The sequence below is a fragment of the Melanotaenia boesemani genome, chromosome 24 (assembly GCF_017639745.1).
Source record: "Melanotaenia boesemani isolate fMelBoe1 chromosome 24, fMelBoe1.pri, whole genome shotgun sequence".
In the NCBI taxonomy this organism is placed as follows: domain Eukaryota; kingdom Metazoa; phylum Chordata; class Actinopteri; order Atheriniformes; family Melanotaeniidae; genus Melanotaenia; species Melanotaenia boesemani.
This window is the reverse complement of record NC_055705.1, coordinates 6,836,128-6,862,239: the sequence shown is the minus strand read 5'-3', so window position 1 is coordinate 6,862,239 and position 26,112 is coordinate 6,836,128. Positions and strand designations below refer to the sequence as shown.

The 26,112-nt window shown below is 40.7% G+C and overlaps 1 protein-coding gene across 1 annotated transcript; it reads left to right on the top strand.

Annotated features, from left to right (window-relative positions):
- Positions 1-925: 925 nt before the first annotated feature.
- LOC121635552 (protein downstream neighbor of son homolog) lies at positions 926-13,186 on the top strand. Its single transcript, XM_041978781.1, has 10 exons — positions 926-1,452; positions 1,591-2,009; positions 4,140-4,215; positions 4,296-4,398; positions 7,272-7,374; positions 8,063-8,182; positions 8,290-8,488; positions 8,567-8,636; positions 9,297-9,427; positions 12,226-13,186. The coding sequence occupies exons 1-10, from the start codon at positions 1,054-1,056 to the stop codon at positions 12,364-12,366; spliced, it is 1,761 nt and encodes a 586-aa protein (XP_041834715.1). The 5' UTR covers positions 926-1,053; the 3' UTR covers positions 12,367-13,186.
- Positions 13,187-26,112: the final 12,926 nt, after the last annotated feature.

Genomic DNA, 26,112 nt, shown 5'->3' with positions numbered 1-26,112 from the left:
GATGAGTTAATGAATTAAATATGAGATAAGTCAGTTCTGGTCTGATCACAGGAAATTATATCAGGACATGCTCAACACATTTAGATAAAATTACCCAGACTAGATTCAGAATGGGTTTGAACATAAATGTGTGATGGGTGGTGCTAAAGGATAGCCTGAAGCCACTAGATATGCAACATTTCCACTCAGATTTTTTAATTTTTTTTACCTGGTGTCCAGAAAAAAAAACTAGACTAAAACTAAATAAAATAAGTACAAAAAAGTACAGATACTGATGTCATGAGACAAGACCTTCACGGATATATTGTTAATGCAAGACAAATGGAACTTTACTGACCTCTGGTGGTCATGGAAAAAACTGCATGTGGAAAATAGTGTTTTACATGTTTCTCCAATGTCTCACAAGTATTTTATCTGTGCAAAATCACATGGTGCCACATGTGAAACGTGTTTTTTCTGTAAGGGAAATGCAAAAAGAAAGGTTGTCAGTCAAACTGATTAGAGATCATTATCGCAAAACAGATCAGAAATTACATCAACACTAAGCAGAGAGTTAAAGAAAGATGGTCAAACCTACTGAGAAGTGAAAACGCTTTGAGCACAAAGACCGGAGGGAAGAAACGCAAACGTCCAGATCACGTTTTGACCTGACAGAAAAAAAGTGAAACATAGTTTGGTTTTATTGAATGTTAACCATACAGACAAGTGTGACTCTATATAATGTGTTTTTCGTGTTTTATTTGTCTTACGCGACAGGCTGCTGGTTTCATTTCAACAGATTACTGCTGGTAAAGCACCAAGCTTTAACGAACCGCCTTTATACATAAATAAAACCACAATTCTCCAAAGTGTTACGTTTCTTCACTTTTGCCATGGTCTTAAACGCAACGCCACCAACGTAGCTACGCAACACCATTTACGTCACTACGCTAGGCGCCAGATTTGTAACAGTGTGGAATGAGCTACCGCTGAGAAGAAAAAGGCGGTTTGGGTCGCTTTTCTGACTTTCTCCTGCTGGTTCTAATCGATTTCGATCCGTTTCAGCCCTTCGTCATGGATCAACAGACCGGATACTCGCCCAGCTTCAAGCGACCGGCGGAAATTATGCGAATGAGGAGAAAACGAGCTCGAAGCGACGCTGCTGTTCTCCGCAGCCCGAGTGGCCTGGATCCCTCTGACAGTCCCGGACAAAGCAGCTCTTCCGCGACGTGCGTTCGGCCTTTCTCCCCTGGACCGCTTTTCAGCATCCAGAACCGGTCCGGAGGAGGCACGAAGCGCAGGAATCCTTTTGCAAACATTGAAAACACCGGAAGTACTTGCAGCCCAAGGAAGAAGCTTTTCATTTATAATGAAACTGACAAAGAGGTAGAAACTTCGACACAGAAGGAGGAAGATGAGGCGACAGAGAGGAAGCGGACGGAGGCAGAACATCAGCAGAACCGAGCCACCAAGGTGGGTGAAAACATTGGCTCAGACCTGAACTTTACATGAATTAACTCTAATAGTAGGGAGGACCTCAGAGTTTAAGTATTTCATGATTTATTTACTTTAACACTTAAATCATCTAAACATGACTGTTTTCTCCTGCAGAGCCCCGAATCTCCATCTTCCATCGCTCCCTCTTCCATCTCTCCAGCCTCCATATCTCCAGCCTCCATCTCTCCTCCAGTCTGCACAGAGTACCCCCCAGACTGGAGTCTAAAGACCCGGGTCCTCTTCACCTCCCCTCTCTCCCTGTCCTGGACCGAGCAGCCCAAAGCTCAGGAGGAGGCTGTGGGCCTCAGTCACAGCTGCAGAGCTCAGTTCTTCAGTCCACCTCACAGTCTACAGGATCCCAGGTCCTGCTCGGAGCTCCGATCCGCCTTCCAGCAGAGTCTGGTGTACTGGCAGCATCCCTCCCTGCCTTGGCTGTCTCTGTTCCCCAGGATCAACGCTGAGAGGAGCTTCTCGGGACGGAGCACCCCATGGGCTCAAGATGTGGCGATGCAGCAGAGTCTGATGAGGGAATGGTGAGCATGGAGGCCTAACTGGGACCATTATAACTGCATTAACGCAGAAAACGTAGAAATGTCATCTAAACCATTTTAAAATCAGAAAGACATCTTAACAACAGATACAAGATAAATCCTGCCAGTGAATAACATTTAGAACATTATCAGTATGATAGACAGTAAAATGTAAATGTTAAATGTAAATGCAGTGCATAAGGTTTAAGGTGTATAACAGTGGATGATGTTGCTATATGGAGGAGTTGTACAGTTTGATGGTCACAGGTAGGAATGATTTCCTGTGTCTGTCTGTGGAGCATTTAGGTGGTATCAGTCTCTCACCGAACGTACTCCTGTGACTCATCAGCAGGTTGTGAAACGGGTGGGAGGTATTGTTCAGTATGGTCTTTATTATGGACAACATTCTTCTTTCCGACACCACCGTCAGAAAATCCAGCTCCATCCCCACAACGTTACTGGCTTTGCGGATCATTGTGTTTGTGTCTGCAACCCTCAGCCTGCTGTCCCAGCATGCAGCAGCAAAGAGACTCATAAAACATCCTAAGCAGTGTTTGGCAGATGTTAAATGACCATAGTCGCCTCAAAAAATAGAGACAGCTCTGGTCCTTCTTGTAAAGTGCAGTAGTGTTCTTAACCCAGTCCAGTTTATTGTCAATATGCACTTCAAGGTATTTGTGATCCTTCACCACTTCCACACTGACGCCCTGTCGCTAGTGTTTTGGTCTCACACCATGTGACAAAGGAGTCCACAGCAGCTCGATATTCCACCTCATCTCCTCCATTGATACATCCAACTACAGCAGAGTCAGAAAGCTTCTGAAGGTGGCAGGTCTCTGTGAAGTAGCTGAGGTCAGATGTTTAGAGGGTGAAAAGAAACGGGGACAGGACAGTCCCTTGTGGTGCTCCAGTGTTGCTGACCACCGTGTCCAACACACAGTGCTCCAGGAGCACATACTGTGGTCATCCGGTCAGGTAGTCCACAATCCAGGACACAAGAGAATCATCCACCTGCATCGCCCTCAGATTTTAATCCAGAGGGGTTGGCCTGATGGTACTGAATGCACTGGAAAAGTAAAAGAACATAACCCTCACAGTGCTTGCTGACTGGTCCAGGTGGGTGTAGACGCGACCGAACCACCTGGACCAGCCGGCGAGGAGTGAGGGTTATGCTGTTTTTTTTTGTTTTTTTTTTTACTTTTCCAGTGTCAAAAAAAGCCACCTTATTCATTTTCATCCAGAACTGGTCTTTGGTTTACGCTTAACTAGTTAACTTCCACTTTACTCTGTAAAGATTGAATAAATCCTACAAATTAAATCTGGATTTCTCTCAGAGAAAACGGATAGAAAAGCTTACAGGACCTTTCTCTTTTAACCCGAGTAGATGATCCAGAAACACAAAAGTAAAAAAAAAACTTGCAGCTGCTGTTTAAATAATATTAGAACAGTGGAAATAAGTAAAGAAAAGAGACCAGTGGTGTCAAACTGGTTTTTATTCAGGGGCAACATACAGCACAATTTGATTCATTAATAGTATCAAAACCTATAAGTTACAAAAACCCACTTTTTTCTCTTTGTTTTAGTGCAAAGACGAACTTCTCTACTCCAGCGTATTTATTCAATAAAGCTTTTAGAAAACATCACGATCGAGCTGAAACTCCAAGGGAAAATAAGCAGATTTTGAAGAGTATTTTTTCTCTTAGTTTATCATTTAAACTTGCGTTATAGCTTACAAATCACCGTGGTTCTACAATCACCAACAATGACCTGCCATTAAAAAAGTACAGTAAAAATAAAAAGTAAAATATGATTAAGAATTTAAAAAATCACAGTTTATGTCTGTAGAAGTAAAATATTGTATGTAAAAAGAATATTTCTTAATTGTAGCGTCCTTTTTTGTGGCTGCGTCTCCATGGTAACAGACTCCTTGTTTCACAATATTATTGGTACTTTTGTTTCTGGTTGTTTCCGTCCTGCTCAGTGCTCAAGATGCTGGTTTAAGTTGGAAACGGTGACGCTGGAGTCCAAGGATAGCTCAGATTACAGATTTATAAAGGAAATGTGAACGTGTTTTTCGTTCGGTTACTGAGAATGTACGGAGAGTCATTGAATTTCTTCTTCTTTGTCCTTCAGGTCCGTCAGTCTGTCGTCTCTCTACAATCTTTTAAAGTCCAGACTCTGTCCGTACTTCTACCTGTGCTCCTATCAGGTGAGTCGTTGTTTACGGTTTACATCCCACATGAATGAAAACTTTAAATGAATCTGTTATTGTCGTCCGTCTGGTTTCAGTTTACGGTCCTGTTCAGGGCAGCCGGTCTCGCTGGATCTGGAAACATCACAGCTTTAATTTCTCCAACAACTCGAGGTTTCAGAGAGGCGATGAAGGCCGAAGGTGAGGCTGTCCATCAAGTTAAACACTCCAGATAAAAAGCTCAGAGGTATTTATTCATATAGAAATACAATTAATGCCCCATCTGTCCTTCCTGAGGGCTTCACCAAACTGAGACAAGGGATTAAGCCCAGATTTCCTGGTTTTCCTGAACTTATCCTTCACAAAAGCAGTAACACGAGTTACCATGGAGATTTATTCTGTACAGCTAGCCTGCTTCAGACTAACAGCCAGGCTTAGTTAATGTTTACTAATCCCATCAGAACTGACTTTATACAGTTTTAAATCCACATTTTCATCCAGTCTCTTTGCTCTTTATTACGGAGCAATAAAATGAGACAACTTGACCCACAAGTTACCGTCCAGTTATATGATTTAACTCTGATCGTCGTCAGTGATTAAAGTCATGATGACAGCCAATTAAATACAAGATGTTAGATGTGTAGACAGTAGGGCTGGGCGATTCATCAAATTTTAATCTCAGTTACGATCTGGGTTTTCAACAATCATAAAAACGAAATGATCAGTTTACTCTTCGAGCAAATCGAGCTCCACTGGCATCGCAGTCAGACTCCTCCCACAGTCCCACCGCTTTGGTTTTATTCAGCACGAGTTCCAAACACTTCTCACGTTAGACTGAAGATTCACCACTAAATAATCCGCCAGCTCCCAGAGACACGAAGAGATAACAAACGTTGGAAACAAACATAACTTTTTTCCTCACCAAAGACCAGTGTTCAATTAACACAGTGACCAACCCGGAGTTTAAGAAACTCGACACTTTGGACAAACGGCATCACTGACATGTCGTCACCATTTTAGCCGCTCGTCTCTCCTGCCCTGTATGATGAGTGTGGTGAAGGACGTGGCTACAGTCCAATGTTTCGCACCATAGAGCCGTTTATGACGCAGATTTCAACGTGAAAACAAAATGTCTCCAGACTCGTTTTTCCCAGATCACACCGGGCAGAACATAGCTGCTGGTCTGAGACAAACTATAGCTACTGGTACCTGGAGGAAAGAAACTGGTCTGGATTACCACAGACAACGCTTCACATGTCACACTCTCTCTCTCTAGATAAAAATTCACATTATTAAAGTAAATAAATGAATAATTGTGTTAAATAATCGAGATCTTAGTTTCAATCAAATAATCAAGATTGTTATTTTTGCCATTGTTACGACCCAGTACAGGAGTATGAAGGGCTTAAGAAAAAAATGAGAACTGTGGACAGATGTAAAACTAGGAGTTAACAGATTTTATTGTGTCAAGTGGAGAAAAATGTGAGTCAGTGTGACATTTTAAGAGTCGTCTGTGGTAATACAGACTAGTTTCTTTCCACCAGGTCCTCGTAGCTGTTGTCTTTCTCAGACCAGCAGCTACGTTCTGCCCAGTCTGGAAAAAATGAGTCTGGAGACATTTTGTTTTCACGTTGAAATCTGCGTCAATAAAATGTAGCACGACATTTATATACGGCTCTATGATGCGGCTTGACCACAGGTCCATAGTGGTGGCGAAACATTGGACTGTAGCCACGTCCAGACCCACACCACACTAATCTTCCAGGGCAGGAGAGACACCACTAACATGGAGACGAGATGGCAGCGATGCTGTTTGTCCAAAGTGTCGATGAGTTCCTTAAATTCCGGATTGTTCACTGTGTTAATTTAGAGAAAAAAGCTGTTTGTTTATAACGTTTGTCTCTGTGTCTCTGGAAGCTGGTGGATTATTTAGTCGCGACTCACAAAAATTGGAACATTTTTCTATTTTCTTGTGTTGCGTCGCAAGTCTCCGTGTGCACGTCAGCGTGAACAAGTGCAACATTTCACATGCAAGAACGTCGCCTGTCGCTTGGCTGGACGAGGGCAGCGATTTCCGCCTCATCGGGCAAGTTCCATAGAAAATTATGGAGAAGGAGCGACGTCGCCTTCTGTGTGTCAAGTTGTCTGCAACTCGCGCTGAATAAAACTAAAGCAGTCGGGCTGTGGGAGGAGTCTGCAGCTGTGGGAGGAGTCTGCAGCAGAGCGCTGCGATGCCAGCGGCGCTAGATTTGTAACTGAAAACAGCACAAGAGGAAACTGTGAAGGAGAAAAATAATCGGACCTTCTCATTTTTATGACCGTTGAAAACCCAGATCGTAATTGTGATTAAAATTCCATTAATCGCCCAGCCCTAGTTGAATCCACCTCCTGTAGCTGAACTAGTTTTTACAGAATTGTGGTGACATTTGACCTCCTGTGAACTCTGGATTTGACTAGATTATCTTTCACTTTACCAACCAAGGCTGCTGCTAGTTAAGTGTATAATTTGCTGTTAATGTTCTTTCTTGCATATTAAATTGATCCACTGCTGTCTGCAAAGATTTTCTGTTACATTTAATTGCAAACATTATTTGCGTCATACGTTCAGGACTGAGCGACACAGACGGCAACAAGCTCCACGACATGTCTTTATTTCATTAAAGATGACTAAACGGAGGAAATTTCGTTCTCTGCACAACCCCTCAGACTCACGATGCTAATAAAAACCAGAACTTAATAAAAACAACTTGACATGAACATAGCGAGGATCGCCGTTTAGCTTTACCAACAACATGAACTCCCATGAGCCTTTGCGGTTGAGCTCACTCAGAATACTACGATATGACACGATTTAATTCTTCCTAAGCCTCCGCTACTGGTTGCTGCTCACGTGTAATGAAGTAAAATGAAATTCAGAATACTTTATTAATCCACTGAGGTGAAATTATCAGGTTATTTTAAGGTAAGGAGCAGAAACGTTTCCACTCAGTTAATCTGCGACCCACAAGGATTACTGAAGGTGAAACAGGTCCCTGATCATCAGCACTCATCAGTATGCTTGGGGTTTGTTTCAGGTATAGAGTTCAGTCTCCCTCTTGTGGAGAAGAGGAAGAGGAGCCGGGATCCACACAACCTGATGGCGGATGAAGGGGAAGAGGATGAAGAAGAGGGGGAGTTGTAAGTATTTTCCTGTCATTCACTTTGTCTGCATCTAAACTTCACACAAAAAGTATGGAAATATGTGTTTGGTTGATTATTTCTCCCCTTTAATAAAAATATTTGGTGTTGTACATCGTTGGAAAGCCTGACTCACCTTTACAGCCAGGCAGAACTTCTGTAGAAGCAACACAGCTAAACGTGTGGGTAGAGCCGCACAAAAGCCCTCTGTAATATTCTCCTGTTAATATTCGCCCTTGTGTTGAGTTTCTTGGCACAGTAACGTGGATAAAACACATATTGGTACAATCTTTATGTTATGCATCAATGTGAAGGTGACTAATCAGGTTTTCCAGCTACATATAACACCAGTTGATATTATTAAAGGGGAGAAATGACCAAACACATAAAACCAGTTGGACTGTGTGTCCTTCTGTCCCCAGTTGCACATACCGGCTGCAGGTAGCTCATTTCAGCCGATTGTATCCGTGATGTCTTCCTCCCAGCTACTACCCAAATCTGGTGACCTTTGGTGAGGGTTGAACCGCAAATAAACCAGTAAAACCAGAGCTTTTACCTTTCAGCTCTGCTCTGTGTTCCCCACAGCAGACTGGTGCAGTGCTGTTAGTTTGATTGACTGATCAGTTTTTTTCTTTATCGAAACAAATGACTTTATCTATAATTTTGACTTTGATCGTTTGAAATGTAGACGCTCACAGCAGGAGGAAGGAGAAGATGATGGCGGTGATGAAGATGGCAGCTTCTCGTGGCTGAAGGAGATGGGAGTCCAGGACAAGATCCAGAGACCAGATGGCATCACCATCCAACTGTATCCTCCACTTCCTGCCATGTTTATGTCTTTTATGCTGAAACGTCTCTAACCTTGTGTTCGAATGCAACATAAAATCCATCAGAGCTCCTTGACCTCTTACCCAGACGTAAGGAGGCCCACAGTGTGTGTGTAGACCATAAACCAGAGTCTGTGGTGTGTGTGGAAGGACCACACACTTTCACCCTCATCAACTTCCTCATCAACTGGAAGGGTGTGGTGGCTGCAGCTGGTTCTCAGGCGGGGTTACCTCCAACTCTGCTGGCTCCTGCTGCTTTCAGAGGAGCAACCATGCACATGCTGAAGGTACACACACACACACTCACACACACACACACGTCTGTTCATATCATATAAATACTAATCTAAATGTGTCTGTTTCAGGTCCGCAGTGTGAACGCGAAGAGTCAAGTTGGTTCTACGTACCAGAACATCAGCAGTCTGGAGCTCACAGGTAATCAGCTTCAACTATACTAGCATCATGCTAGTATGCTAACAGCATGCTAACAATGCTAACCTCATGCTAACAATGCTAACCTCATGCTTGCATCATATTATTATTTTAGCAAAGCTAACATCATGCTAACACTGCTAACATCATCCTGACAATACTAACTTTTGCCTGTATCATTCCATCATTTAAGCTATGCTAACAGTGCTAACATCATGCTTATATCATACTGACATCCCGCTAACAAAATTCTCATCATTCATCATGTGGATCAGATTGTTTAACTGATTATTTTAAATATATTTATGTTTGTAAAAATCATTTTAATTTTGTTTGATGGTGTTGACATCCTGTCAGGGTGTTATAATAAGAATCAGAGGTTTGATTCCCTGCTGCTCTACCTTTTAAAGTGAAATATTCTCAAAGATTTCTGGTTTTAATCTGCAATAAAATCCATTATATGTTCAGCAGGCTTATACAGTAAAAACTGTGATCCAGACATCTTTCAGGGAAGACCTTGCAGATCACATACTGCATCCATCAGAACTTGTTTACATGTGTCAACCTGTGATCGGCTCACACAGATCACATGTTCATAGCAGGTACTGTTTTCTGTGTTCCTGATGTAACTGTTGATCATCCTGATCTGTTTCCTCCTTGCAGGACCCATCCTCCCCTCCTCTCTTCATGCCATCACCACCCTCCTCCGACCTGCACAGAAAGGCAACTTTTCAGCTGTTCTGTACACACATCCACCTTCAGCTGTGATGAACGTAAACAGCAGAAATCAGCAGGTGAGACCGGCTCTTACAGCTCTCCTTGATACTTATATATTATTCTTTATTTTTTTATTTGTTTATTGCTAAATGACAAATTAACAGTGGACCTGACAGCAGGACCAATAACGGTCGAGACATAAGGAAGCCCAGCCTGTGTGGACCGGAAACAAAACAGTGAACAGAGGAACAAAAGAGACAAATGTAGAAACCACAACAACAACTATACAATCAATATAAAAAGACAGTAAAGCAGAGAACCATCAGGAGCACCTACAGGAAGACAAACTGAAAAACATTGACCACATTAAAAGCAACAAGTATATGAAAACATTATTGTAGTAATTTGTGATCAAACCTGCAGGACAACACAGTAGCTTCATAAGTGTGTACGTAAGTGTAAAATATAAGGAATGAGTGATAAGTGTTAGTGTGTAAATGCAACCAAACCTTCCATCAGAGCATGAAACATGGGTAGCCATCCACACGCACACCCACTCAGAAGATGGCAGCCAGTTTGTGCGTACTATTTGTTCTCGGAATTAGTTTTCCAAAGGATTTTTCTTCATAGACTCCAGTTCAGCATTCAACACTAGGGATGCACCGAATATTCGGCTGACGGAAAATTTCGTCCGAAAATAGCCTAAAAGTGCATTTTCGGTTTTCGGCCGAAAGACTTTTATCACCGAAACAACACGACCGAAACAGAATGTTGTGATGACGCAAGCAAAAAACGTGGCCAACATAGTATTTTATGGAAGGGCCAACATGTCTGCAGTGTGGAGGTATTTCAGAAAAAGACCCACGGATAGCAATTTGCAAAACGTGTAATGGTGAAATTTCAAGAGGAGGTGCATCTGCAAAGAATTTCTCCGCGTCGGATTTAATTTATCACCTGAAATCCAAACATCCTGACTGCTATGCCGAGTATGAGAGGAATGCGACACAGAAAAGGAAAATTCCTCCGAGCACGCCCACTCCTTCTGTGGCGGACGTTTTTAAAAAGGCAAAGAAGTTTCCCAGTGACAGCGCCAAGACAAAAGGGATTCTACAAAAGATTATGGAATTCATTGGCTTAGATGATCAGCCGTTCTCTGTCGTAGAAGATGTGGGATTTCGTAGGCTGATCGAGCACATTGAGCCCCGTTATGCCGAGCAGGCGACATTTCTCAGACGTGTGTTTACCTGAGTTGTTTAATGTTGTTGCAACTCACGTCCATTCGCTTATAGCTGCTAATTTTTCAGCAATCAGTTTCACAACAGACATCAGGAGCTCGGACGTCAGCCTCACCAGTAGAAGGGTCTTGTTTAAATATTTGTTTTCCACTTTGCACATCTGTAGTTCTTGGAGCATTTGTCATTGTTAAAGGCCTAAAATGAACCTTTTCAGGTTTTGTTTTGCAATCTTTGTTTTGATACACTATTATGTTGCAGGCCAACAAAAAATATTGTTATATCTTTCAGCAGCTGCACTTGTTCTGAATGCGATTTGTTCTAGTGGTCCTACAGAGAAAATAGTATTTTATTCTTAATTTTATTTTGTATTACTTTATTATTGTACATTGTTGAAATGTGCTAAATAATTATTTTCATAATTTTGTGATTTATTTATTCTTTGAAACAGTTGTATTAATTTTTACAATTGCAATGCCTGGGTTTTAATGAGGTTAGTACACATTCATAGCCATGAATGCAATGGTACTAATAATTGGCATAATTATTTCTTTTGGTGTTTCGGTTTTCGGCCTTGGTTTCCTTATTTTCGGTTTTCGGTTTCGGCCAAGAATTTTCATTTCGGTGCATCCCTATTCAACACCATAATAACACAACTCATTTGCAAACTGGGCCTCAGCACCTCCACCTGCAGCTGGCTGCTGGACTTCCTCAGTCAGAGATCACAAACAGTACTTGTTGGCAACAACACCTCAAGATGCATCACACTGAGCACAGGGGCTCCCTAAGGCTGTGCGCTCAGTCCCCTGCTCGTCACCCTGCTGACACGACTGCAAAACAATCTACAACACAAATCACTTAGTGAAGTTTGTGGACGACACAACTCTGGTGGGTCTCGTCACCAAGGGCGACAAGACTCACTACAGGAAAAAGGTTGATCTTCTGACCACATGGTGCAGAAACAACAACAACTTCCTGCTGAACGTCAGCAAGACTAAGGAGATTGTTGTCAACATCCAGAGAGACCACACCCGCCACTGACCGGTGCTGCTGTGTAGAGAGTGAGCAGCACCAAATTCCTGGGGGTGCACATCAGTGAAGATTTCTCCTGGACCACCATCACTGGCGAGGAAAGCCCAGCGGTGCCTCTGTTTCTTCCACAAACTCAATCGGGCAAGAGCCCCCCCCCCCCATGACCACATTCTACATATGACCCATTGACAGCATCCTTTCCAGTGCATCACTGTGTGGGGCGGGAGCTGCACTGACTACAACAGGAGAGCCCTGCAGCGCATAGTTAACACAGCTGGAAGGATCATTGGTGCACCACTTCCCTCCCTGAAGGACATATACACCACCCGCCTCACCTGCAAAGTAATAACAATCATGAGCGAAGCAAGCCACCCTGCACACAACCTGTTCAGCCTCCTGCCCTCTGGTAGGAGGTTTAGGAGTCTCCGTCCGTTCCCATACAACCAGACTCACCACCAGCTTCATCCACCAGGCGGTTAGGATGCTGCACTCTCCCCCCTCCACCCTCAGCTCCTTCCACCAGCAGTTGGGATCATTAAAGACATTTCCTCCCTCTCGGTGGACCGTGCATGTCCACATGTGCTTACTCTGGTTGTGTCTGTGTTTTGCAGTGTGCTGATCTGTCTGTTGACCTGTCGGGTTGTGGCCTCCGTCCTGCTTCCATCCAGCAGCTGCAGCAGCCGTCCAGCCTGGGAAAGACGGCTCTGACGCATGTTACTATGAACGATTACGGCTACGCCTGGAAGAACTAACACTGCTGAGACGACTAGTGTGTGATGACATTAACTGAAGCAGCTGTAATGTTGCCTGATCTGCTTTGTTTCAACCACATTCACTTTTAATGCTTCACTGGATTTTAAAATCTATATTTTTTATTGTTTTTGTGAAACTTTTTGTCCATATTCATAAGTTGTCGTCTACAGAATTATTTTATTTGACTTTTATATGATTTAGGAAAACATAAAAGAAATTGTTTCATGTTTGTATTAGATATTTTTTATGAAATGAGTTTTACTTTAATAAACTTATACTGGGTAAATGAACGGTTTAAATATGTAGCAAAGCTTCTCTCAGTTTTAAATCTGAACTTATTTTTAGCCAGTTTTGTTAAACAGATTCAAACTAATGTTGCATCAATTATTGTCTAATTTTAACCCAACAGTGTCTGAACTTTTTTCCCTCTTTATGAAAGTAAATTTGGAGCGACTTGTCTTCTCCCAGACTTTCAGTTTTTTCATTTGTAACCTGACAGATGAAACCAAATGAGTTTTCATTGTGATGCATGTGTGACCAGCCTGTAAGTCAAGGGCTTTATCTTGTTTCTGTAGAACACCCCGACCACCTAAACAACCCTCTTCACCCAGCCCATAGGTCTAAGTTGGAGGAACGCTTGTGGCAAGAGATGGGCAGAGACGACGTGTTCCCTCAGGATAACAATATTTATTAACGCTCTAAAATATTATCCAAATTTGGGGTTTTCATTAGTCGTCAGTTATAATCATCAAAATGAAAAGAAATAAAACTTTGAATGATGTCAGTCTGTGAGGAATAAATGTCTACATCATACAAGTGTCACTTTTTGATTGGCATTACTGAAATAAACTTAAGATATTCTAATGTTATGACGAGCACCTGTACATTGCTCAAAGCAACAAAAAGAACACTTGAACAACACATCATTAACCCATGGAGCTCTGGATTCAGCGTCGTACTCAAAAAGTGTTAAGATCAGATCACAGGATGACCAAACTTCTGTGGAAATTCAAGACAGTTTAAAATGAGGTTCAGTGGTGTGTGTGGCCTCCAGGTATGTGTATGCTCTCCCTACAACATCTGGGCTCCTGATGAGACTACAGATGTTCTCCTGAGGGGTCCCCTTCCAGACCTGGATCAGGGTATCAGTCCTTGTCAGTCTTGGGTGTAACATGGCGGCGGTAGATGGAATGAGATGTGATGTCTCGGAGGTGCTCAATTGGATTCAGGTGAATGGGCAGACCAGTCCATATAGTCAATGCCTTCATCAAGCAAGAACTGCTAACATACTCCAGCCATATGAGGCTGAGCATTGTCATGCATCAGAAGGTACCCAGATCCCACTGTAGCAGCATACCTAATGGCAGTCAGGGTAGCTCTGGCTAGAACATGGAGCTCTGTGCAGCCCTCCAAGAATGTACCTCCCCAGACCATCACTGACCCACTGTCAAACCGGTCATGCTGGAGGATGTTGCAGGAAGGAGAACATCCTCCACAGCGTCTCCACTCCCATGTCTGTCACATGTCCTTAATGTTAACCTTCTCTCATTGCTGAAGAGCACAGGATGCCAATTACCAATCCTTGTGTTCTCTGCCAATCAGTGTTGGGCTGTGAGCACAGGACCACAGGTGTTGTTGGGCCCTCATACCACCTTCATAGAGTCTACTTCTGACAGTTTGAGCAGAAACATGCACACTAGTGACCTGCTGTAAATAAATTTGTAGGGCTGGTAGTGCTCCTTCTGTTCCTCCCTGCACAAAGGAACAGATAGCAGCTCCTGCTACCTCCTCTACGTCTCCTGGTATACTGACCTGTCTCCTGATATCTCTACTGTGTTAACACTCTGGGTAATGCCAGATTAGCTTCTCCCAGCTTGTGCTAACCTGTTTTTAAACCGGTAATTATGTACTGTGGTAAGGTTTCAGACTAATATTTGTTCATTGTAAATTTAATCTTTTCAAAGACGCTAAACACAACAATTTCAGCTTGTGTGCTACAAAAGATCCCTGAGTTTATATGAAAGTAATGACTGCTTGTATGACTTAGAGTTCACTTCGGTCATTTATAGTAGGTTAAATGTTATACAAACAGCAGGTCTGAGGAGCCATCCTGTAGCTTCAGTGAAGTCAGGACAGAAGAAACACCCTTCACTAGTAGAGAAGAGGGGGATGGGACAGTATTTCACTCAGGTGAAGAATTTGACTATTAGGGAAGATCATTAGCTGACATGACCTAAGTTGTGATGATTAGGTGTGTTTCAGCATTTTCATCCAGGTGACTCATTTAATTTTTATATTTTTTATAGACTGGAGGTCTGAAGTAGATGCGGACAAAGCTGTACAGCTGTACAAGTCCAAATTACTCTCTGAACATGACAAGAAAAAGCCACTCTTGCTTAGGATGGACTTGCAAGATTCATTTGAAGACCAGGAAGGATCTTTAATATCGTTCTACAAAGCTTCAAAGATTGAGTGGGCAAATAAGAAGGTAATGCTATAATGTCAGAGTGATGGGTGTAGGGGGAAGAAAAGAAACATTTCACATACATACCTGTAGGGGATGCTGCTGTTGGAGAGGAAGTCAGCAGGTTCTTCCTCTCAAAAGTAATGAGCTTTCTGCAGTTTGGATTTCACATGAATTTTGGTATGTTGCATTTGAGACTTGTATTTGTGTGTGTGATTGAGGTTGCGTTTGCCTTGTTTTTAACTATGAAATCCTGGTTAAATGTGTACAGGAGCCACCAAGATTACAAGACTTTTTGAGGGAGAAGCAGACCATTTACCTCCATCAGCTGCACAGTTCCTTCTTGACAGTGACATGTTTCTTGTGGCAGGTATAGAGGAGTGCTTGCTCTGCTCTTTTTAAGTGTTCTTGTTTTAAAATTGCATTAATCACTTTATTTTAGGGAATATTTTAAGTAGTCATGTTTTAAGCTTTGAATGCATCTGAATGGATTTAGTCAATTTATAATGGAATCAGCTACAGGAAAAAACTTTTAACTTTTACATACATACTTTAAAATGTGCTTTGTTCATGTCAGCATATTGGAACACATATAAAATAATTTATCCATTTTATTCATGCCCTTTTCTGTTTTAGGAAGAATGATTGGCTATTCATTCCTACATGGTGCTGGTCTAAGTCCTGCAATAGTTCATGTCTTGTGTGGGGGATCACCAGAAACTTCAACAATCCACACTGAGGATTGCCCTGATATTGACATTCGTTCCATTATCCAGTCGGTAAGGAATTTAATTTGATTTACTTAATAAGAATGAATGTAAAAAATGAATGTACTCTGTAATTGTAACACAGTAATTGGGGAATTTCTTCTAACTCTATATTTGAATCAGGAAAAATATCTGATTAATCAGACAACAGAACAGGTTTCCAATAATTTTAAACATACAAATTTTATAAGTCACATCACTGACTAACTTAAATTGAGCGCCAATTAAAAGACACTTTGACAAACTGCAGGGCAGTTTACATTGTTGCTGTTAAAAATGACATTAGTAAGTCTGTCCAAACATTTTCATACCTATTTGAGTCAGTTCTGGATCGCAGGAGTACTGGAAATACTACAGCTGCATCCTTCATAAGAAATCGTTATAAGCACTGATCTTGTTTAACTATTGTTATGAGCAGGAATAATCTGACATTATTAGCTAGTGAATATGAATAAGCCTTGCATTAAACACATTGGGGTTTTCACTGTATTTTGCAGAGGGTTTTATTATTGCCCTTTGTGTTGACTAATTTGTTTAAATTTCTTCTTTTGTACAACTCACTAGAGGAGGACTAGTAGTAATATTGCGTTTTCTATCACAGACTATTATGAGATATTCTAAAGTTTATAATATTACAGACTTAACGTCGTAAAACACACACAAAAAAATCATTACTAAAGATCTCAACTGAAACCAAATTGAGTCAGCTGTACTTAAACTCTGCTCATCTAGCTGGAAGGAACTGCTGTGCATGACCTCGCCCTGTCCTGGGACCTACCTGATGTCACTGAAGGCAACCGGAAGTGGTTTCATGAGTGGCTGTTATTCCATGCTGTAAGTAACAGTGTTTGCTGTATTTCTTTTTTTTTCTTTTTAATAATATTGTTAATGTGTGTATGTTTTACAAAGTCCTATGCTTAAATGTTTGCAATGTTTCCTTTTGTTAGTCTGCATGTTATGTTTTACAAGACATATCTTCAGCACACTCTTACTTAATGTGATGGCTAAGGATTTATTTATTATATAGACAGATACATGTGTACTCAATGAAGAGAAGTCTGAGGAGGTATATCTTCAACCGAGAACCATTTTCTGTCTTTTATTAATTGAAGGTGATTTCAAGGACAGGCCGACAGGTGAAGCAGCTCAGAAAAGGTCTGAAAGACACCATGATTTGGGAGCTTCTGAAGGGGAGAGCAGACATTGTTCCAAAGATTTTTCCAAGGAATTCAGAAGCTGCTCTCAATTCTCATGTAAATATGAATTTTTTTATAAACTGAAAAGAGCGATACATAACTCATGGTGATTTTTGTATATTGTTTTAATTGGTCTCGAAGACAAGAACATACCAACTTTGTGTTATGTTCTTTATACACACGAAGATGCACTAAAAGATAAAGATAGCAACTTGTTTTGCAGTCAGTCATAGAAAGAATTTTGTGGCCTGTCATGGAGGACGATGAAGATGAGGAGGAATGCTCCTTAGAGGATAAATGCAGAGTTGCTGGATATCTGAGGAACTTCATTGAAAATGGTACTTTAAAAAAAATGTACTTCTGTAACTTACTAGGATGTTGAACCACACATACGTTCATATGATGTCTAAACTGCAAACAGGTTTTGTTAGCATTAAGCATAAATATACTGGCCAAACCATGGGTTTGTTTTCATTTGTTACCTGGAATGTAAAAGAAGACAGCTGCCTAAAACAGTTTCTATTCATCATTCCACAGCAACTTGCACACAGCTCAAAGCACTCCTCAGGTTTTGGACAGGATGGGAACTACTACCCAGTGAACTCACCCTGGAAATTGTCAACAGTGATTTACCAAAATCTTCAACATGCTTTGAAACACTTCGTCTTCCAGCACACTACCACGACTTGTCTCAACACTGCTGATACAGGCTTCGGTCCTGTTTTTTTTTTGCCAAAGATGGATTGTTCCTTATTTCAGTTGCACTACATTTAAAAGAGTTGCAGATTTTGTTGCACATGTTTTCTGAGAAGTAAAAAATGTCAGTTTTACTGGAGTTTTGCAGCTCTTACTCTTGCCTGCAGGGCCCAAAGTTCTCACTGTTTTGTCCGATAAAATTGAACCAAAGCTGTTATGTACATATCAGAGATGTAAATTAAAACTTTTGTTATGCACATCAATAAGATTTAACCACAGATGTTTGTATTAATAAAAACAAAGTACAACTTTAAAAGCAATTTCATTTAATTGAAATGATCTATAATGGGTGGGTACATGTTTTTAAATGAAGAGGTCATGAGATCAACCATGAGAAATGCAACACTGATAACGGAGGATAATTTACAGGATTTTAGTCATATATCCAAATGTTCTAGAAGAAAAATAATCTTCACGGTGACAACGGAAATAGCCCTCTTACTACCAATATGCCAGTATAAATAAAAAGAACTTAAAATTGACATTGACAATTTTAAAACTGTGACTGAACTGTCAGGCACATGCCAAAAAAAAGCTTCTGCAGAAGAACTAAAGTTGCTCTTCCTGTTTTGTCAGAATACATTATGCTTGACTCAAAGCTCTGAGGCACTGCACCGTCTCCATATAAACTCCCAGCACTTGACCCAGAGGAACGCCAGGGTGGGGCAGGGCTGCAAGGTCTTGGGGATTCAATGGGCGCTGGAGTTGGACCTCAGGAACACTGACACTGGAAGTGCAGGGAATATGTCGTCCTTCCCAGTCAACACCATAATCCTCATCAACCTGAAATACAGAAAAAATAAAACTGGCAGGTATATAGAAATTCACACAGGGCGACTGATTCAAGAATATTACTTTACCTCTGAGGAATCTTGTCCCTCCTTGTCATTTAATAACCACAACTGCATAGGTGTGCGGTGGCTTGCTGTTCTTAGTCCATGATGGTTCCATGCCTGCTTAAAACACTGAATGCTGTGCTGAATATGTGACATGAAGCATCTGTGTAGTGCATACAGGTCAATCTCATCATCTGGATTTAGAACTCCATCAGCTTCCATCTGGATAAAGATGTTGTAGTAGAGATCAAGGACATTCTCATACACATCTCTCCAAAGGCGCTCGATTCTGAAAGGCAATAGTATAACTGCTTTAGACACTGTTCAGTCAGTAGGATGGAAATGTTTTATGTCCTCACAAACTATGTCGAATGGACTGAAGAGGACAGACCTGAGACAGCACGATGAACACTGATACATGAAAACCAATCAGACATGAAAGATTGTTATTAAAGGCAACAGCAAATTCAAACTGTTGGAATGGTTAGTATCCCAAAGTAAAAATGGCCATGTGTTCAATTTTCAGCATTCTCACCTTTGCCTACCTCTGGTTATGAACACTCCTTCCAGTTATATGAGAATGGCTGTTCTCCCCACGAGTTTGGACCATGAATTGAGCTACCATCACATTTTCACCTCCCTTGTCAGATCTGTTTAATTAAAACCATGGTTATTACTATAAAAAAGCTGCATCTTTCTAGCATTAAATACACTAGTCACAAAGGTTAGGGGATATTCAGCTTAATGTCACAATGAACTTAAAATCCACTTTATCCTTCAAAAGTTAACTTATTCTAAACCTTTTAAATCAACATGTTCAACTGTTCATTATTTAAGTATTTATTAGACATTCAAAAATTCTCTAACAAGATGATTAGTCATAAAAATATAAGAAAGAAGGGTGTGAACCATGAATCAATCACTAAATGTTAATTTATAGTTTGAAATAAAAAATTCTTTTCATCACCCTGTTCCCATTAGACATCATCAGACCAAGACAACACCTAACACATGACAAGTTACAATGACTTGACATGACACATGATAAGTTACAGTTTAACCACAATTATTGTCAGCTTTATTTCAATAAATTGTTTAAAATGAAGGAATTACCATCAAATGATTGAATTTAAATGTCCTACACTACTGTTCAAAAGTTTGGGGTCACTTTGCCATGGGATTCAATAGGGAAGTGACCCCAAACTTTTGAACAGTAGTGTACATTCAAGATATATAATCTGTAGAGTCTTAACATTTTTACATTTTCTAGAAATTTCACCTGAAAATTGATAATCCCTGACTTTTAGTAAGTGGTGCATGTAAGGATATATGAATTACAAACTACCTACAATTATAGATGTTGTCATATTAGTTGTATATGTTATCATAGAAAAATTGAACTACAATACACACCTAACTCGAGATGGAACATCATATTGGCTAACGGCAGATAAGAAGCTGTCAAGAACAGTCGAAGCTCTATTGTTTGTGGCACCATCAAGGTACACTATTAGCCTGGAGAATCCATCCACTCCACCTTGGACAACTATCCTCCATCTGTTAAAAAAAGACATAATATATGACTAGGGCTAATATTTTGCACACAAAAATAGCCCCATGTCCAAAAAGAACATGAAAAAGAGCCCATGATGCATATGTCCCCATATCCACCTTGTGTAGACCTCACTCACAGTAAAACTTCATAGAATTTATAGAATCCAACCATCCATTTTCTGTACCGCTTAGTCCAATGCTGGACTTTCATCATATGAGACGTTAGGACAACTGGTCTGTAGTTCTCTGGTCCAGATGGTTGGGATTTTTCAGGTACTGGGACAAGGCAGGATATTTTCCACAGCACAGGAACTATTTTCTGATTCAGGCTGATGTTGAAAAGGTTCTTAAGAGTCCGCTTTCTGAACCCTCGGACTGACACCATCTCTACCTGCATCCTGGAGACATCTCAGGAGACAGACCGGCTAGAGGTGGAGGAGGTTTCAGTAGATGGTAGGGGGGTGAGCCTGTGTTAAGGTCCATGACTGAGCTGCAGGGTGACAGAATGGTGTGACTGGAAAGCCTGTGATCTTCTTTATAACTTCTTCATGAGGAGTGGTTTTCAGTTGCCTGCCAATTTTTTCCATTTACCATTTAAAAGGATCCTCTGGTAATTCAACAGAGGCTTAGAGAGAACTGCTGTCCTAACAATTGAACATACAATTTTGTAGGCCACCATGCTACTACATTATAATACACCATTCAGTACCAAAATCAGAGGTAAAAAATTACCTTATTAGCTTGTGATTCCCATCTATATGCCATAGACTGTTGGGAGCAGGAGCATTGTACTGACGCCACCTTGCAGTCTGGATGGTTAATCGTTTCATCAAGATCGCTTCTGGATCAACTCACTGCATTGATGCCCTTAATCGATGCCCTGTTAGATTTTGCAATTGCAGACAATACTACTGAGGTAAGATGCAACATGTACTGTGTTATGAAAAAAAATAAGTTTAAATATTACTAGTGTATATAACTTCTTAAACTGACAGCAGCAACAGGTACAATTTGTAGAGATATATACATAAACTGACAAACTAATTTCCTATTTACTTTGGTTAGCTGAGATTTACTTTATAAAATTCATTCTTACTCTGAATGTGTATGCCCCTGGATCGGACATGTCCTAGCATGATTTTGTAGCCAGCGTTTGGATGAGCACGCTGGATGTCCATTACCAAAGCATCCAAATCATCATTTGTAATTAGAGAGTATAAGTCTGACCTCCTGTTAGAAATAAATTACCGTTAGAAATACATAAAAATATATTAACTATTTCAAGAAACAACAAATGTTAGCTAAATTTTACTGGAACTTAAACAAGCAAGTGTTCTGCTTTCTTTTTTACTTCCATTTCATTATGTTGTCAGACTCACTTCATCCCTAATTTTGATCTCACTTCTCTGATCAATAGTCTTATGAAAGTAAAAAAATATATCAAAAATAGTTTTAGTAATAAATAATTACATAATTTATTATAATAAATAAATAAATAAGTTTTAGACAGAGTAAATGGGAAAAGCTGCTGGTGCTGAGAAAATTACATTGTCAACACTGCACTCAGCTTCCCATTCCTCACCTTCTTCTGTCATTCTCCCAGCAGGGTGAATTTGCACACCACGGTCTCTCCCCATCTCCACCTAATCCTACTGCTGAAGAAGTCCTTACTAGATCTCCAGAAGTTATAATTGTAAAGCAAGACACTTTGTTCAGTATTTTAGACTGATCTCAATAGGCAGTTTCTGAAAGCAGCTCTAACAGTTGTTTTAGTATTACGAAGAAAAATATATTAGACTTTACATTTTCTTGTTTCTTACCTTAACCCCTCTTCAGACAGTCTCCTCTGTATTGTGCTGGATGACACACCAAACCGATGCGCAATTTCATGGGTTGACAAACCGGCCATCGCAAATGTAGTGAGCACAGAAACTAGTATACCCAAAGGCGGGCGCCCCGCTCCAAAATAAAAGTGTGTGTAACACACACACACACACATATATATTCAATAATTTAGGTATTTATTTATTTAATTTTGAGTAAAATGGCTTTCCATACACCTTGAGAGATCATCCTCTATTGCTTTAAGTAGCTGGAAATTCTGATAACCTGGGAGAAATTTTTATGCCTAAATATCTAATGTTTCCAGACTGTATTTTACTATTATGTATGTTTTTTTAAGTCACAGTTGATGGGCATAACTATAGTCTTAGACCAGCTGATAGAGTAGTCGGTTATGGATGAGAATGTGTTAATAAGTGTGATTGTCTGGGGGAGCAATGTCGGTGAGTTCTGATTGAAAAGTAATACATCATCAGCATAAAGACTTATCTTATTTTCTATATTTTTGGCATGGATTCCTTTAATGAATTATATAAAGTTTTATAGAATTCTTTGAAGGTGTTATTTATCTCGTTAGGGTCGTGGCTGATGTTTCCTTCTGGATCTCTGACAGAGGAGATGGTTGTTTTCTCCTTGTTTGTTTTTAACTGATTAGCCAGGAACCTTCCAGATTTGTTGCCATGCTCAAAGTTCTCCAGGAGAAAGTCTTTGCACCAAGAATTGTGTCTTTCTATCTATTATTTTGTTAGGTTCAAGTTTAGCTTTGCTTATAGCGTTCAGTATGTGTTCTTCTGGGGAGACAAGGTAAGTTTCCTTTAGTGATTTAATTCTGATTTCTAACTCTGAAATTCTCGAAGTTTCCTTGTTTTTCTTATAGGAAGAGAAGGAAATTATTTTCCCTCTCATTACTGCTTTTCCTGCTTCCCAAAAAACACACGCTGAAGTTTCTGGCACATCGTTGTTTTCTAGATATAAGGACCACTCTCTTTTAAAGTAGCTGATAAACTCAAGATCTTTAAGTAATGACGTATTAAATCTCCAGCTTCTAGTTACTGGTTTATTGTTCTTATTTCTCAGAGTGAATGATACTGGTGCATGATCACTAATGGAAATAGGATGGATTTCAACTTCTGACATGTTACTCATCAGGAAGCTGATAGTTAAAAAACAATCTAATGTAGAACAGGAATGGTAAACTGACGAGAAGAAGGTGTATTTTCTTAGTGTGGGATGGTGAGTGCCAAGCATAACAAAGAGCAAAATCCTTCATGTACTGTTTGACAGTTTCTGTTTAACAACTGCAGTTTTTAGCTGGCTAACAGCGTGCCATAGCTTTAGCCCACTTACCTCTGTTAACTGGTTAGCTACCATTGGTGTCAATCATCCACCCCCACCTTCACAGTCCCCCTCTCAGCTCCAACTCTTTGCCCATTTTTGGATTTTCTGGGACGACACCCGTGATGCTGCCAAGATGGTGATGGTGGGAACCTCCCAATGAGCTTCAATTCAGCTCTTCAGAAACCTATGGGTGACGTCACGGAGGCTCCATCAATCTTTTATATACAGTCAATGGGTAGGACTGACTCACATCATACAGCTCCACCTTGACTTGACATTAAAACTGACTGAACTACTGAATTAACAATTTAAAGGATCACAGCTGAATATAAAAGATAAATCCTGAACCTAAAGGAGCAATCTGAAAAACTCAGAATGACAAACCAACGTAATTGCAGCCTCTTACATCCTCCAGACACATTTACAGACATTTTAAACTAAAGCTGGAGTTTGAGATTTTTTGTTTGTTCTGTGTTCAAACTGTTTGACCTTTACTTTGAATTTGTGCAAACACATCTTACCAACTTTTTCATGATGATTTTACGTTGGTTGAGCATGGGAAAACTACATTTATTTCCTTCCAAAACATTTAAATACAATAGTTAAAAGTAGTTTGTGGCTCCAAATCTTTTGTGTCTGCTGACTGTTTTTTTATTTTCAGCTCCTCCCACTGAACCTGGAAACTGGTCCAACATAGTCATACGTCTTCTGCTAAACTCTGCTAACGTCCAGGTGGACGATACACCACAGCTAGCAGAAGTGACTTCTCTGTTTTCCATTTTGGGTGAGATAAGCTGAGAGTCACATATTCAAAGGAATTACAACTAATCTTAGGTCTAAGACTGATCAATAACCCTGATTGGAAGATGGGTGCCACACCTCCTTCTTGGCCTGTTGTTCTAGGAACATGGAAATTTAAATAATTACACTACCGTTCAAAAGTTTGGGGTCACTTCCCTATTGAATCCCATGGCAAAGTGACCCCAAACTTTTGAACGGTAGTGTAGGTGGAATAGATTCATCAGTACTAACATGATCCTGCTGCAGCCAGGTTTCTGTAAGACTAAATAAATCAATATGATGATCACCTATCAGGTCATTGACTAACAACGACTTAGATGAGAGAGATCCGATATTCAGCAAATCACATTTAATGGTTTTATTTTTTGTTCTGTCAAATGTATTTAGATTTTTGTGAGGTTTTCATATTTTACCCCACATGTCAATCCTCTGTTTCTATCACAGCTCTGCAAAGTGAATGCCGTCTCTTCTAGTACAAGCAGGTTTTACCCAGAAGGTTTTTTTTGTCATCTATAAAGTCCACGTTGTCTTCTGGACCTCACCTAGACAACCAGTGGTTGAACAACAATATACCGCTAAACCTTCATCCGTGGTCAGATCTGGAAGGGTCCACAGAAACTACAGAGTCTGACATGGTTTTGGCAAAGTTCCACATCGAAACAACATTAATGTTTCTGATTGGTATAACTGGGTGTCATTTCCACCTACATGAATTACCGTACTGTAATACTGTAATACTGTACTGAAATCTTACTATATTTACTCTACATTTATCCTCAGGCAGCAGTTAAAAATAGTTTAGAAAAACTAAACTCTTGGAATGGCAGCACATCACCTCAACATCTCATCTCACCAGAGAATTTAAACTTAATTTACAGAAATAATTTACTTAGTATGCATTTAACCTTTGAAGAAAAAAGAATAAAATTGAAAAACCACTTTTATTATTTATTTTTTCACATTAAAGTCTATTTTTCTAACTATTTTAAGCTGTTAATGTATTTTCTTATATCTATTTATATATTTTTATTGCATTGCTTATATTGCGTTATTGTGGTGTTCCGACTTAAAGGAATAATTTTTTTCCCCCTCTTTAGTATCAAATAGTATTATCGAGCACCATCCTTAGAATCGGTATCAAGTTTGAAATTTTTATATCGTGACAACACTACTCTGCACAAACTGTTTTAAAATATTACAGTTAATGTCTTTTCTGTATATATATTTTTAAATCTGTTTTGTTTGGATTGTGTGATTTTTTTTTTTTTTTTTACTTTTTTATTTATTTATTTTTTTTTGTCCCCCATTCTACGTGATCTACCGTTACCAGCCCCAGTGTTCCAGAAAGGGAGGCTGGGGTTCCGTCAGCCCATGCAGTGGCCCTGTGTTGTCAACGGGTGTGGCGGCGGGCATTGTTGGACACCTCCACTGCGTACACCAGGAAGGCGAATAGGCATCAGGTTCCTGTCCCTGGATATCAGGTGGGACAGAAGGTTTGGCTCTCCACCAAGGACCTCCCTCTACGGGTGGAAAACCGGAAACTGGCTCCCCGCTTCATCGGCCCCTTCCCTATAGTGAGGATCGTTAACCCAGTGGCTGTGCACCTTGGTCTGCCCCATACAGTCCGTGTTCTCCCTAATTTTCATTTTTCCAGGGTCAAGCCTAAGAGTCTGTCACCTTTGGCTCCCTCCTCCCGCCCGGTTCATTGCTGGGGGTCCGGTCTACACTGTGTGGCGCCTTCTCCGTTCCCGGCCGCGGGGTGCAGTATCTGGTGGACTGGGAGGGTTACGGCCCGGAGGATAGGTAGTGGATCCCTTCCCGGTTCATAGTAGATTGCACCCTGGTCAGGGATTTCCATCGTTCTCATCCGGACATGCCTGGTGGTCTGTCGGGTGCCGGCCCTTGAGGGGGGCGTTCTGTCATGAGGGCTGGTCTCCATCACCTGCAGCTCCCGTAATCAAACTCATCTGCTCCACCTGGGCCTCATTAGTAGTCACTCTTCTCACCGGTTCATCTCCCTATTTAATCCCTCCCCAGTCTCTACTTCCCCGCCAGATGGTCATTTACAATCCTTGTGTGAGATCCTGTACTAATTGTCTTGTTCTAAATCCCTGTTGCCGACTTTGCAACCACCATTGGACTTCCTGTTGCCTGATCCCCTCTCGGACTTTCCTGGTATCTGCCTACCTGG

Excerpts from the sequence above, each read along its gene's own strand:
- LOC121635552 (XM_041978781.1), top strand. The coding sequence starts at position 1,054 with ATGGATCAACAGACCGGATACTCGCCCAGCTTCAAGCGACCGGCGGAA. Across the intron at positions 1,453-1,590 it reads AGCAGAACCGAGCCACCAAG|AGCCCCGAATCTCCATCTTC; the intron begins GTGGGTGAAAAC and ends TTTCTCCTGCAG. Across the intron at positions 4,399-7,271 it reads AGAGGCGATGAAGGCCGAAG|GTATAGAGTTCAGTCTCCCT; the intron begins GTGAGGCTGTCC and ends GGTTTGTTTCAG.